Source organism: Manis pentadactyla, chromosome 15 (genome assembly GCF_030020395.1).
Source record: "Manis pentadactyla isolate mManPen7 chromosome 15, mManPen7.hap1, whole genome shotgun sequence".
In the NCBI taxonomy this organism is placed as follows: Eukaryota; Metazoa; Chordata; class Mammalia; order Pholidota; family Manidae; genus Manis; species Manis pentadactyla.
Window position 1 is genome coordinate 55,844,600 of NC_080033.1, and position 14,213 is coordinate 55,858,812.

The 14,213-nt window shown below is 41.1% G+C and overlaps 1 protein-coding gene across 5 annotated transcripts in view; it reads left to right on the forward strand.

Moving 5' to 3' along the window:
* PRMT7 (protein arginine methyltransferase 7) overlaps window positions 1-14,213 on the forward strand; it is a 59,026-nt gene that overhangs the window by 10,040 nt on the left and 34,773 nt on the right. For 3 of the 5 annotated variants that reach the window (XM_057492834.1, XM_057492833.1, XM_057492835.1), the window contains exon 4: window positions 3,393-3,542. The exons of 1 other annotated variant lie outside the window; for it this stretch is intronic. In XM_057492834.1, coding sequence (XP_057348817.1) covers window positions 3,393-3,542 — 150 coding nt within the window. Of the gene's footprint in view, window positions 1-3,392; window positions 3,543-14,213 lie in introns of those variants that run through there. One more of the 5 variants, XM_057492837.1, reaches the window with a different exon arrangement.

A 14,213-nucleotide genomic window follows, 5' to 3' on the forward strand; every position in this document is an offset into this window, starting at 1 on the left:
TTGTTGGACATGATCTCTGGGATTGTGACCTGCTGCAGTCTGGACTGGGTGCTCTCTAGACTTTCTGTGTGTCTGTCATCCTGAGGTTCTTGTTTATTGTCCCACAGATTTCCTTTACTTCTCTTCTTATGTTGGGTCCTCTGTTCCTTGGATCCCTGTGTTCCTCCCTGGTTCACCCCCTCTCTTTGGTGAAGCACATACTTCCTCAGTTCCCTGTGAGAGGGTGTATGGGAGATAAGGTTTTTGGGGCTTTGCTTATCCAAAAACTTCTTTATTCTATCCTTATATGTAGGACATAGACTAAATCTGAATTTTGGTTTGGAAATCACTTCCTTCAGAATTTTGACATTACCGCTCCATTTTCTTTTAGAGCCCAGTATTGCTATTTTGAGGTCTGGTATCATTCTTGCTCTTGAAAAAAAATTTTGTTATTATGATGTAGACATACAAAAGAATATGAAATGTATATGTACATTCTTGCTCTTGAAAAAAATTTTGTTATGGTGTAGACATACAAAAGAATATTAAATGTGTATGTACATTTTAAGAATAATAAAATAACTGTTCATAGACTTACCACTCAGCTTAGGAAAATAGAACATTGCTATTATTCAGAATTCCCCTGTATGCTCCTTTATTACATTCCTTTCCTTCTCACCCCCAGAAGTCGCCTCTGTCTTGAATTTTGTATCAGCCACCACCTTGTTTTTCTTTGTAGTTTTACCACGTATTATATATCCTTAAAAAAATTCTTAGTTTTGTCTGCCTTTGAACTCTATTTAGTGGAGTTATACTGTGTTTATTCTCTGTGAGTTGCCTTTTTCCTCTACACAGTTTTTGAGATTCATCCATTTTGCATGTAGCTATAGTTCATTCATTTTCACTGCTATGTAGATTCCATTGTGTAAATATGTTATGACTTACACATTCTTATATTGATAGACTTGGATTTTTTTCCAGCTTCTTGCTATTGTAAGTAGAGCTACTGGAAAATTCCAGTACCTGTACCCTGGTGCACATGCCTACTTTTTTCTCAAGGTTGTGTATCCTAGGAATGGTTGCTGGCCACTGAGTGTGTTCAGCTCTATGAGGTAATGTCAAATTCTTTTCCAAAGTGATAGTGCCAGTTTATATTCTCATACCTATATGTGATAGTTCTTATCGGTCCACATCCTTACCAGTATTTGGTACTAATCAATTTTTACATTTTTGACAATCTGGTGGGTTTGAACCAGTCTCTCGTTATAGTTTTAATTTGCATTCCCCTGATTACTCATGAGTATGCCCTCTTTTCATTTGTTCATTGGCTATTCATGTTTCCTCTTTTCTGACTTAGTAATTTATAGGAGTTCTTTATATATTCTGGGTACTAATTATTAGTTATATGTACTGCAGGTATCTTCTCTTAGTTTGTGGGTTTTCATCGATGTAATACAAGTTCTTAAATTTAATGTCAGACTTATCCTTTATTTCCTTTATTGGCTGGTGTTTTTTGTCTGCTGTCTAAGAAATCCTTCTCTTTGCCTAGGTTTTAAAGGCCTTTGTTGATACATAAAATTTCAATTGATTTTTAATAATTGATTTGGAATCCTGTAATCTTTTTATGTTCTTTTAGTTTTAATAATTATCTGTCAGTATTTTCACAGTCATCTTATCTTATGAATAATAATTTTCTTTATTTTTAGGCCTTAATTCATTTTTTTCTTGCTCTAGTTCATTGGATAGAATCTCCAGCATAATGTCCACTTTGATTTTTTTCTAATTTGTTTGCTAAAAGTTTTTGTAATGTCCTTTAATCTCATTTAATATCTGTAGCATACATACTGATACCATCTCACACACACACACCCATTTTTGGTTAATTGTACTTTTTCTCCCTTCACTGTTTTTTTTTACTAGTTCATTAAATTTTGTTCTTTATTATTTTTATTCATCTGCTTATTTGGAGTTTATTTTTCAGTCCACTTTCTAATCTTTTGAGGTGGATGCTTACCTTATTATCTTCTGTCTTTTCTAATACATTTCTCTCCGAATACTGCTTTTAGCTATCTCATGAATTTTGGTAATGTAATTTTAAAAGTTATTCTGTTCTAGATATTTTTTAATTCCCTTTTGATTTAGTCTTTTGCCTGTGAGTTTAGAATTTCTCAATGTTCAAAAGTCTTATTTTTCTTGTTAGATTTTTGTTACTAAGATTTCTAACTTGTTTGCAATGTGGTCAGAGCATATTGCCCTTTTGATACCAGCTCTGTATTAGTTATCAACTGTTGCATAACAAATTATCCCAAAATTTAATGGTGTAATAGGCTTATTATCTCACAGTTTTCTGTGGGTTAGAAATGTGGGCTCACCTTAGGTGCGTCCCCTGGCTCTGGGTCCCTCACAGACTGTGATCAAAGTGTCACCTGTCATCTCAAGTGTCATCTTGGGGCTTAACTGAGGTGAATCCACTTGTAGGTGTTTGGCCTTTTCATATTACTTACTAACTTATCAGCTCACCAGTGCATTTAAAAAGATTTACAAATAATTTCTCCATCATTTTTAGTTATTTTCAACAGAATAGTTAGGGTACCTATTCAGCCAAACTGTTACAGATGGACATGTATCTGTTTAAGCTATTAAAGACCTAAGCTAAAAACAAAGAAATGATTTCCTGAGGGGAAAAATATTTTTTAGATGAGGAAGCCATATGAATTAGAGTCCAGTAAGGAAATCAAAGCCAAGCTACATATTTCAGCAGAGGGAATTGGTTACACAGGGGTGGAAGGACTCGGAAGCAAACGGGAGCATCAGGATAACCTTGTGGTAGTAATACAGGAAGCAGCTGTCTTGCATAGGGCTGGGGAAACAAAGGGAGAAGATGGTGGGTTTCCCGAACCCAGTCCTATGGAACTGGTGCTCAGATTTCTGAGAAGGACAGCTGGGCAGTACTGCAGCTGCTCTGGAGGGGCCTGAGGTGGCTGGCGATGAAGGACAGAGAGTTAGCCCGTGTCTGCAACCAGCTGCTGCTCCTGGGAGGACATGATGAGAGCAGCAGCCCTACGGGAAGGAACCTTCCTGCTCTTCCTACCTTCCAGTCGCCCTCTAGTTGCCCTGTAGCTCACAGCTGGGAAGAGGAGAATGTGGCTTGCAGAGCCCCAGCGTCCCTAAGCAGACTACAGAACTGTGGGTGTGGAGGGGAGGGGCAATTGCTTAATAAAGGGCAAGAGGCTCTCCCAGTGCTCTTGGAGTCTTACCAGGCCTGCCTGACCCAGCCAGTGCTGCCCCTAGAGGGCCAGAGAGCCCGCAGGTCATGACTTACACAGCTGCTGCCAGTGGAACTGTGAAAAGCACCTTTCTACTTACTTACAATGATAGGTATGAAGTGACAGCTATTTCTCCCTTTCTCTTAGAATATAAAATATTACCAAGGTATCCGGGCTGCTGTGAGCAGGGTGAAGGACAGAGGACAGAAGGCCTTGGTTCTCGACATTGGCACTGGCACTGGGCTCTTGTCAATGATGGCTGTCACAGCAGGTGCTGACTTCTGCTATGCCATTGAGGTGAGCCACGCTCTTCAGGTGTGTCCTGTGTCTTGTGTGGGATGTTCCCTTATGCCACTTGCACTTTGCCATCCTTTTGTTCACAGACATCCATGGGGTATTTGCTCCATGCTAGGCACAGGGCCAGGTTCTGAGGATAAAAAGATGAATCAGATGCAGTTCCTTCCTCCAGGCTGTTTTCTCCATTGAAAACAGTGGTTCCCAGCCATGGCTGCCTGTCAGAATGACTGAGGAGCTTTAAAAAATACTGATGTGTAGACCTGACACCAAATGCTCCCCTCCCCCACTAATGTCAAGGTTTTAATGTAATTATTCTGGGATGTAGCCCGGGCATTGGGAGTCTTGAATGTGCATGAAGGTTGAAATCTACTACTTCAAATGTCCCCACAGAGCCAGCTATCTTATTACATCTACCAATAGTTTGACAATCTGTTATTTCTTTTCTTTAATAAAACATTAAACACATGTTGTTTTCTGATAATGTAAATAATATAGATAACTATAGGCAATTTGGTAAATATAAAAAAATAGCATGTTAACTCAAAGTTAGCCATTGTTAAATTTCGATGCATATTCCAAGCTTCTGGAAAGAGGAGCATTTATTTAAACACTTACATAACCCTACAGATTTTGTTCATATGGTGGTTGAGTTGCAAATAACAAAGCTCAAAGTAAGTGGCTTAAACAGGTAAGAGGTTTTTTGCTTTCTCACATGAAGTCTGGAGATGAGTACTCCTAGGTGTTCTGCCTCGACTCTTTGCCAGCTCCCCACCCTGCCATCACTGTGGTCAAGAAAGGTGGACATTATAAGCTAAGGGAATACTGTGGTGTGTTTAGGGAATAGTGTCTTCCAGAGTCGTGGCAAATGTGTCCTGGTAGAAAAACCCAGCAAGGTAGATTATATCCAGATTGCGGAGGACCTAATGCCACAGTAAAGACTCTCAACTCTAGTATCTTGAGTTAGGTGTGACAAATCAAAAACTCTAGAGACCAAGAGATCACTGAAATAAAAGGGTTTATTGAGTCTTTACAGATGCAGCCAGATAAAGGACTGAGACCTGGGACAGGAAGTGTCTGCTACACCAGCAGTAAGGCCAGACTCAAGTAACGGGGCACATTTATGAGGGGTCTGAAGGAAAGAACGTTTTCTAAATTCACATTGGCTATAAATAGGTAAAGTGGGCTAACTAGAAGGGGGGAAGTTCTGGGATAGGTGGTGAGTCCGTAGAAAAGACTTGTGGCCTGGTGGTTGATGATGGTCAGACACTGGTCACACACAAGGAGGATGCAGTGGTTCTGGGGACCTTCTAGATGATTGTTGAAATGAGTTCATCCAGGAATGTGGGGTTTCTGGTTAGCTAGGGCCCCTGACTATTGACTGATTACCTCCCTTTGTCTCTTTCCCTCATTCTCCAGCCCTATGTCACTGAATTTAGGACATTTCAGTATTTTTTCTTATCAGTATTCTGAATCTGAGATAGGAATAATGGGCTTCAGATCTTGAAAGTCCTGAGAGTTGTGTAAGTGTGTGTGTATGTATGAGAGAGACTGTGTACACCTGTCTCAGAATTTCATAAAGTGGATTAAGAATCATTTGGGGAATCATCTTGGTTTTCAAGCAGATACAAAGAAATCTGTGCTTTAGGATGGTTGGCTTGATAGCCTCACAAAGATTTTTATCACCCTTACTTTACAAATGAATAAACTGAGATCCAGACAGGTTAAAGACTTTATCCCACAGTTAGTGGGTGGGAGAGCTAGACCTGGAGCCTTGGTCTTTTGATTCCTTATCACAGTGCTCACTCACTCCACAGGGCTAGCTAGCTTCAGTGGGAGAGGGTGTGTGTGTTAGTTTTCTAGCATGGGTTTGTGATGGGGAACAGCAATTTGCTGGTAAGAGGAACTCAGAGGAAGATACTTTGTGGAAAAGATAATGCATTTCATGTTGGATGTGTTAAGTATGAAAGAGACAGGTCCTAGGGCAGGAGCCAGTGTATGCGTGGGCTGCTAATTAAAAATACAGAGGGAGAACATGTCTTTTGGCAGAATTGGTAGGACTGTGCTCTTGGGTTTTTCCACATTCCCATCTCACTTGCCTAGGTACTAATGCTCTCTTGCTGCTAAGGCCTGTGACTCTCAGACCTCTTCATCTGGCTCTTGACATTCTGCTGGTCTCCCAGTTTTTGCCTCAGTGACCACCTATTTGAGCCTCTGGTATTGCTGTTTGTGGACTGCTCTGTGGTTTTCAACTGTGCTTGAGCCCAGAAGAACAGAGAGAAACTGCTGGCCCCTGGAGGTGGAAATCTGAACCTGTAGAGAGTGGCATATACAAGTAGATGTGGGACTCACTTGCTAAAGATATGATAGGGGAAGCTGCCAGTGTAAGGAATTGTCCAGGGAGAGAGAGTGGGGCCACAAGAGCAAGCCTTGGAACATGTCTGTGTTCAGGGGACAGAGGGAAGAAGAGTGACTGGTAAAGTCAAGTTCAGACAGACACGAGGAGACTTTAATGTGTGGACGTGGAAGCCAAGAGGGGGCAGACTGCATGGAAGTCGTGGGACAGAGGGAGGGTCTGCAGGTGTGGGTGTTACAGAGCAGTACTGTCCAGTAGAACTTCGTGTGACTGAGGTGGGGCAGGGACATGGGACACGCGTCATGATTAACTTTTCCTGCCTATGATGAAAAACACTGAGGTATAAACAGTATAGTAAGAACAGGAGAGACCCCATCTTAAGGCTAAGATCCCATTTTAAATAGCAGAGAATTGAGATTCCTAACATATTCTCTGGTAATCAGCAATAACCCACCAGCCTACCTTAAGGCAGGGCAATCAGTCTTAACTGATATGTCCCCACTGCTTTGAGGGTAACCACTATCTTGGAGAAGAACAGGATGAATCCCTTGTGTTGGGTTTGTTTAGCAAAGTCAGCTGGAGGACTCATAATAAAGGAAAGGAGACTCAGTGTCTCTTATCAAAGATAAACATCTTAAGACCACAAGTCAAGCCTACACCCAACAACCCCTCCCTGCCCTTTGCCCCATTCTTGAAAGCCTTAAAAGAAGGAATACCCAACCTGTCAGCACCCCTCCTCTCTGAGGATGCCTGCATTTTCCTTTCTTTAAGTGCATACTTTCAAATAAAGCTTTCTCACTGCTCTAATTATTGCCTTTTGTCTCTTTGCTATTTCATTTTATTTACAAGTCTTCACTTTGTCTCTCCACTCTACTGCTGATAAGTAGGAAGGGGCTGTTGAGAGCTCAGATTTGGACCTGCAAGTTTCCGTTGCCTGGGTAACCTGGACGGAACTGCAGCTGTGTGATCTGCTCTTAGTAGCCTGCCTGAAAAATCTCCATTCTTAGGGAAGTTCTCAGAACATAATCTCATTCCATCCTGTGCTCCGTGGCTCCCCCAAATCCTGGGGTGGTAGAAGCTGGTCCCCATGCTGTGCAGATCCAACAGACATAGGATGCCAAGTGACCCTGTCTTTAAGAGTTGGCAAGGGAATCTGCCCTAGGCCAAGAACTTTCCCTCTTTCCCTCTGCACTTACCTGTTCTCTGCTGCCTGCAAGACAGCTGCCATTCCCTGCTTCTCTTGCTTTAATGAATTCCTTCCTTACCTACACTCGCCTGACCTGTTCAGAAATTCTTTCTCATCCAGAGTCAAGAACTCTCCCCTGTCCAGGTTGAGGTTTCTCCTGGTGCTTCACCTAGTGTGCAGGGGGAGACCTCCCCAGCCAAACACAGCTACCCGGCAACATGATGATGAAAATCTACAGCCGTGTTGCCGGGCAGCTGCATCTGGGAGGTCTCTCCCCGTGCACCAGGTGAAACTCCAACCTAGACAGGGGAAGGCCCTTGACTCTGAAGTGGTCTCAAGCAGCATGGAAGAGTGTAGGTAAAGAAGGAATTCAAAGCAAGAGTAGGGCCTTGCAAGCAGCTGAGAGCAGGAAAGTGCAGAGGGAGGGAGCGGGAGCTCGCTGAACTTCTCAGCATAGGGCAGTCACCCTCACCAGCTCCTGAAGTCAGGGTCACCTGGTATCTTGTCTGCTTGGATCTGCAGGGCATGGCAGCTAGCCCCTGCCACCCCAGGATTTGGGGGAGCTGCAGAGCACGGGATGAAGGGAGATTTTCAGGCAGGCTACTGCAGCTGCAGTTCCCTCCGGGTCACCTAGGAGACGGGGAACTCGTAGGTCCAATTCTGAGCTCTCAGCATGCCCCCCAGCCCCCACCTTATCAAGAATAAAGCAGAGACGAAGTGGAGACTTGGAAATAGAATGAAATAGCAAAGAAACTGAAACACCACTGGAAAGGCACAGAGCGACAAAATACAGTTACGTTGAGCAATGAGAAAGCTTTATTTAAAGTTACACACTTAAAGAGAGAGGAAGTCTGGGCATCCTCGGAGAGGAAGCATGCTAGGTATTCCCTCTTTTAAGCACTTTTTCGGGAACATGACAAAGGGCCGGGGGTGTAAGCTTTCAGGTGGTCTCAAGGTGAGAGACACTGTGTCTCCTCTCCTCTATTATCAGTCCTCCAGCTGATTTTGCAAAATAAACTTAACACAAGAATTTTATTGATCCAGTTCCTCCCCAGGATAGTGACTTTCCTCTGGGAACATATCAGTCAAGACTGCCTGCCCTTACCCCCAAGGTGGGCTGAGTTCTTGTCTGTTTGCTAAAGAATATGTTAGGAACATAGTCTACAGACACACACCTGATCATCTACATTTGCTCTCTTACAACACTAAACTATGTTTTCTACCTTTATCTTGTATCTACCTACCACTTCAGCATTTTATTAAAAATAATAATAATAAAGAGAGAAATGTGGTATCCACATATAAATCAAGTATAAAAACCAAATGAGTATTCATATTTGAACTGTTTATAGTTCATAATGCATGAGCAAAACCGAAAGTTTCTGTGATGACTGCCCTTGTACTACTGTTCACTATGTAACTTATTCATTATGTAAGAATTTGTTCTCCATGTAAGAACTTGTTATGCCTCAGAAGATTGGAGACTGACAAAAATTAGGCTTGGGGTGGATTAATGATTGTGCATTGAGCATTGACTCCCCTATACAGAATTTTATTGTTGTTAACAACCATTTGATCAATAAATATGAGAGATGCCCTCACAAAAAAAAAAAGAAAAAAAAAAAAAAGGACAGACTTCCAATGGTAAAATAAATAAGTAACCGGGATGTAATGTATAGCATAAGGAATATAGTCAAGATATTGTAACAGCTTGGTAGGGTGATAGCTGGAACCTAGAATTATGTATATAAATGTTTTATCACTGTGTTGTACACTTGAAACTAATGTAATGTAATACTGTGCGGCAACTACCCTTCAATAAAAATTATCTAAAAAAATAAATAAATAAAAAAAAGAATATGTTAGGAATCTTACTTCCTGACTTCTGGCTTTTGAAATGGAATCTTAGCCTTAAGATGGAATTCCTCCTGTTCTTACTATGCTGTTTATATCTTGGCTTTTTTGGAAAACAAATTATGATGCTTGCCTCAGGTCCCTGCCCTGTATCAGCTGTGCTGGCCTGTATGGTTGTCCCTAGCCACGTGTGGCTACCAAGCACTTGAAATGTGAATAGTGGAACTGAGTTTGTTAATTTTCTTCAGCTCTAATCAGTTTACATTGAAATAGCTGCATGTGGTGCTACTGTAGTACAGAGGTAGAAGAGCAGGACAAGGACTTCGAGGAAGCCGCTGGGGGGCAGTTAGGAGGTATTGGTGACCTTTAAGTGATGATTTCAGGAGAGAGTAGGATTGAGGAGTGGATGGAATACAAGAAATTTCAGATAGCGACTGTAGACTTCTCTTTTAGTCATTTGGAAAGGAGGAAATATTTGGGGAAAGTGTATTGGTCACAGTGATTTCTGGGGCAGATGCTTTGAAAACAAAGCATGGTCCTTGGCTTCCTCACTTTGTTTCTCCTTTTAGAGAATAAGAACAGCTTTACCTGGAATCTCTAGCAAACCTCTCTGGGTATCATTGTCCAGAATAAGGTTAAATCTCATTTAACTTACCTCACTGACCTGGCAAGAGAGAGATTCAGTTACCTTTAGACCAGAGAGGTGCACCCCTTGAAAGGTCAGTCCCCAAACTGATCTGCAAGGTTGGGGAGAAGACAGAGTGATGTTGGGAAGATGGCTTCAGGGGCTATCCTAGACAGTGTTTTGGGTAAGATCTTGAGTTCTTGGTGGCTGAGGAGACTGAGGGTCACAGCCTCAATGGTCAGCGGAGGAGATGAGTGATATGTTAAGAGGCACTGTTACTGAAAATCAGTCCTTGTCACCAAAGTCAAATCACAAAACACCATGACAAGGTTTTGAGGGAAGGAAAGGAATAGTTTATTAATTTGACAGCAAATGAGGGAGTGGCAGGCTCATGCCTTAAAGAACCACTGTCCCCCTGAGACATTGGCAGTTAGGGCTTTTAAAGAGGAAATCATGGGGGGAGAGGCTGTCCTGTTCAATGACCACAGACACATGAAGTAGCAACTTGCAAGGACCTAAGCAGACATTCCTGTACCAATTTAATTGCTTTTTGTTTCTCTTACTGATTTCTCCTCAGTACTCTGGGACAGAATGTCTTGAGTTCTGCAAAATCATCTTTCTGTATTATTTCTGAACCTGAAGTTCAGAAAACAGAGAGAAACCACTGCCTGTTAGTGGATACAAAGGTTTTCGGGCTACTTGAGTTCATTTTCAAGTTAATGTAAGTTAAATTTTAAATCCCAGAGATTTAATCCAGCTTTCATGTGTTATAGCAGGAGGGGCTGAGGGTGATAGTTTTGTGTGGTGGCAAAGAGCTTGGTGAGACCCTCAAACTATGTCTAAAAACCTTAAGCCAGACCCTAGAAATAATTTAAAATAGATTGTAAAGCTTTTTTTCCTAGCTGAGCACAAATTCATTCTTTGCAGAAGAATGTAGCATTAATATATCCTTGATTGTAATAAAAGAATATGTGTTCATAGTAAACATACAGATAATTGGGAAAAGGGCTTAGCAAGAGTAGAAATCTTATCATTGTGACCAGTCACTTTATCATTTTATATTTCCATTCAGTGTGTGGGGCTGCATGTGTGTCTTTCTGTTTTATGTGCTAACATGGTTGGAGCTGTGCTGTCTAAATTGGGCAATCTGGAAAGAGGTGAAGGGGCTTATGTGTATGGGGCATTCGAAGGGTTCAGGGAAGATTTCTGTAGAGGGGATTTGTGTTGCCCTCCAGTAGTGATGCCGGGGTTCTTGTTTGTGGAGTCAAAGAATGAACTTAGCAAACATTCAAGGTAGGAGAGCCATGGAAAGGCTTTTATTTAGAGATAAAGTGAGAGGACATTGCTCCTGGCTTATGCCAGGAGGAGACAGTGCATTGTCTAGGGGTTTTATAGGTAGTTGGGAATGTGATAAAGGGCTTAGGGGTGTGGACTTGTTAATGGCCCCTGAATATTTAAAATTAACACAAGAAATTTACTGCTCTTGATTTTTCCCTGAGATACAGGTGTCATGTTCTGGGAGCATATCAAACAAGAACGCCTGCCCAGCGCCCAAGGTTGGCTGAGGTATTGTCTGTTTGCTAAAGAGTAAGTTAAGAATCTTACTTCTTAACTTCCTGGGTATTAAAATGCAATCTTATTTTTAAGATGGAATCCTTACTGCCTTTTACTATGTTGTTTATGGCTGGGCTCGCTTGCCATTATTAATTGCCTAGATTGCAAATCACCTCATCAGGTCTGAAGGAGGAAAGACAGCACATAGGCCTGGGCCTTTTAGCATGCTAAGGTTAATAGTACACATGATTGTAAATGATTAGCTTAATAAAAACATGTGCTACTCTTCTTTTTTTTTCTTTTTTTCTTTTTAATTTTGGTATCATTAACCTACAATTACATGAGGAACATTATGTTTACTAGACAGCCCCTTCACCAAGTCCCTCCCACAAACCCCATTACAGTCACTGTCCATCGCATAGTAAGATGCTGTAGAATCACTACTTGTCTTCTCTGTGTTGCACAGCCCTTCCCATGCCTCCCCCCACATTATACATGCTAATCTTAATGGCCCCTTTCTTCCCCCCACACCCATCCTTATCCCTCCCTTCCCACCCCTCCTCCCCACTCCCTTCCCTTTGGTAACTGTTAGTCCATTCTTGGGTTCTGTGATTCTGCTGCTGTTTTGTTCCTACAGTTTTTTCTTTGTTCTTATACACCACATATGAGTGAAATCATTTGGTACTTCTCTTTCTCTGCCTGGCTTATTTCACTGAGCATAATACCCTTTAGCTCCATCCATTTTGTTGCAAATGGTAGGATTTGTTTTCTTCTTATGGCTGAATAATATTCCATTGTGTATATGTACCACATCTTCTTTATCCATTCATCTACTGATGGACACTTAGGTTGCTTCCATTTCTTGGCTATTGTAAATAGTGCTGCAATAAACATAGGAGTGCATCTGTCTTTTTCAAACTGGTCTATTGTATTCTTAGGGTAAATTCCTAGGAGTGGAATTCCTGGGTCAAATGGTATTTCTATTTTGAGCTTTTTGAGGAACCTCCATACTGCTTTCCACAATGGTTGAACTAATTTACATTTCCACCAGCAGTGTAGGAGGGTTCCCCTTTCTCCACATTTGTTGTTGTTTGTCTTTTGATGGTGGCGATCCTTACTGGTATGAGGTGATATCTCATTGTGGTTTTAATTTGCATTTTTCTGATGACTAGCGATGTGGAGCATCTTTTCATGTGTTGTTGGCCATCTGAATTTCTTCTTTGGAGAACTGTCTGTTCGGTTCCTCTGCCCATTTTTTAATTGGATTATTTGCTTTTTGTTTGTTGAGGTGCGTGAGCTCTTTATATATTTTGGATGTCAACCCTTTCCCGAATCTGTCATTTATGAATATATTCTCCCATACTGTAGGATGCCTTTTTGTTTTATTGGTGGTGTCCTTTGCTGTACAGAAGCTTTTCAGCTTGATATAGTCCCACTTGTTCATTTTTGCTTTTGTTTCCCTTGTCTGGGAAGATATGTTCATGATGAAGTTGCTCATGTTTATGTCCAAGAGATTTTTGCCTATGTTTTTTTCTAAGAGTCTTATGGTTTCATGACTTACATTCAGGTCTTTGATATATTTTGAAATTACTTTTGTGTATGGTGTTAGACAATGATCCAGTTTCATTCTCTTACATGTAGCTGTCCAGTTTGCCAACACCAACTGTTGAAGAGGCTGTCATTTCCCCATTGTATGTCCATGGTTCCTTTATCATGTATTAATTGACCATATATGTTTGGGTTAATGTCTGGAGTCTCTATTCTGTTCCACTGGTCTGTGGCTCTGTTCTTGTGCCAGTACCAAATTGTCTTGATTACTGTGGCTTTGTAGTAGAGCTTGAAGTTGGGTAGCAAGATCCCCCCTGTTTTATTCTTCCTTCTCAGGATTGCTTTGGCTATTCGGGGTCTTTGGTGGTTCCATATGACTTTTTGAACTATTTGTTTCAGTTCGTTGAAGAATGCTGTTGGTAGTTTGATAGGGTTTGCATTGAATCTGTAGACTGCTTTGGGCAGGATGGCCATTTTGACAATATTAATTCTTCCTAGCCAAGAGCATGGGATGAGTTTCCACTTGTTAGTGTCCTCTTTAATTTCTCTTAAGAGTGTCTTGTAGTTTTCAAGGTATAGGTATTTCACTTCCTTGGTTAGGTTTATTCCTAGGTATTTTATTCTTCTTGATGCAATTGTGAACAGAATTGTTTTCCTGATTTCTCTTTCTGCTAGTTCACCATTAGTGTATAGGAAAGGAACAGACTTTGTATACTAATTTTGTATCCTGCAACTTTGCTGAATTCTGATATTAGTTCTAGTAGTTTTGGAGTGGATTCTTCAGGGTTTTTTATGTACAATATCATGTCATCTGCGAATAGTGACTTTGATTTCTTCTTTGCCAATCTGGATTCCTTGTATTTCTTTGTTTTGTCTAATTGCCATGGCTAGGACCTCCAGTACCATGTTGAATAACAGTGGGGAGAGTGGGCATCCCTGTCTTGTTCCCAATCTCAGAGGAAAAGCTTTCAGCTTCTCGCTGTTCAGTATGATGCTGGCTGTGGGTTTGTTGTATATGGCCTTTATTATGTTGAGGTACTCGCCCTGTATACCCATTTTGTTGAGAGTTTTTATCATGAATGGATGTTGAATTTTGTCGAATGCTTTTTCAGCGTCTGTGGAGATGATCATATGGTTTTATCCTTCTTTTTGTTTATGTGGTGGATGATGTTAATGGATTTTCTAATGTTGTACCATCCTTGCATCCCTGAGATGAATCCCACTTGGTCATGGTGTGTGATCCTCTTGATGTATTTTTGAATTCAGTTTGCTAATATTTTGTTGAGTATTTTTGCATCTATGTTCATCAGGGATATTCGTCTGTAATTTTCTTTTTTGGTGGAGTCTTTGCCTGGTATTGGTATTAGGGTGATGCTGGCTTCATAGAATGAGTTTGGGAGTATTCCCTCCTCTTCTGTTTTTTGGAAAACTTTAAGGAGAATGGGTATTATGTGTTCTCTGTATGTCTGATAAAATTCAGCGGTAAATCCATCTAGCTCCGGGGTTTTGCTCTAGGGTAGTTTTTTGATTACAGGTTCAATTTCATTGCTG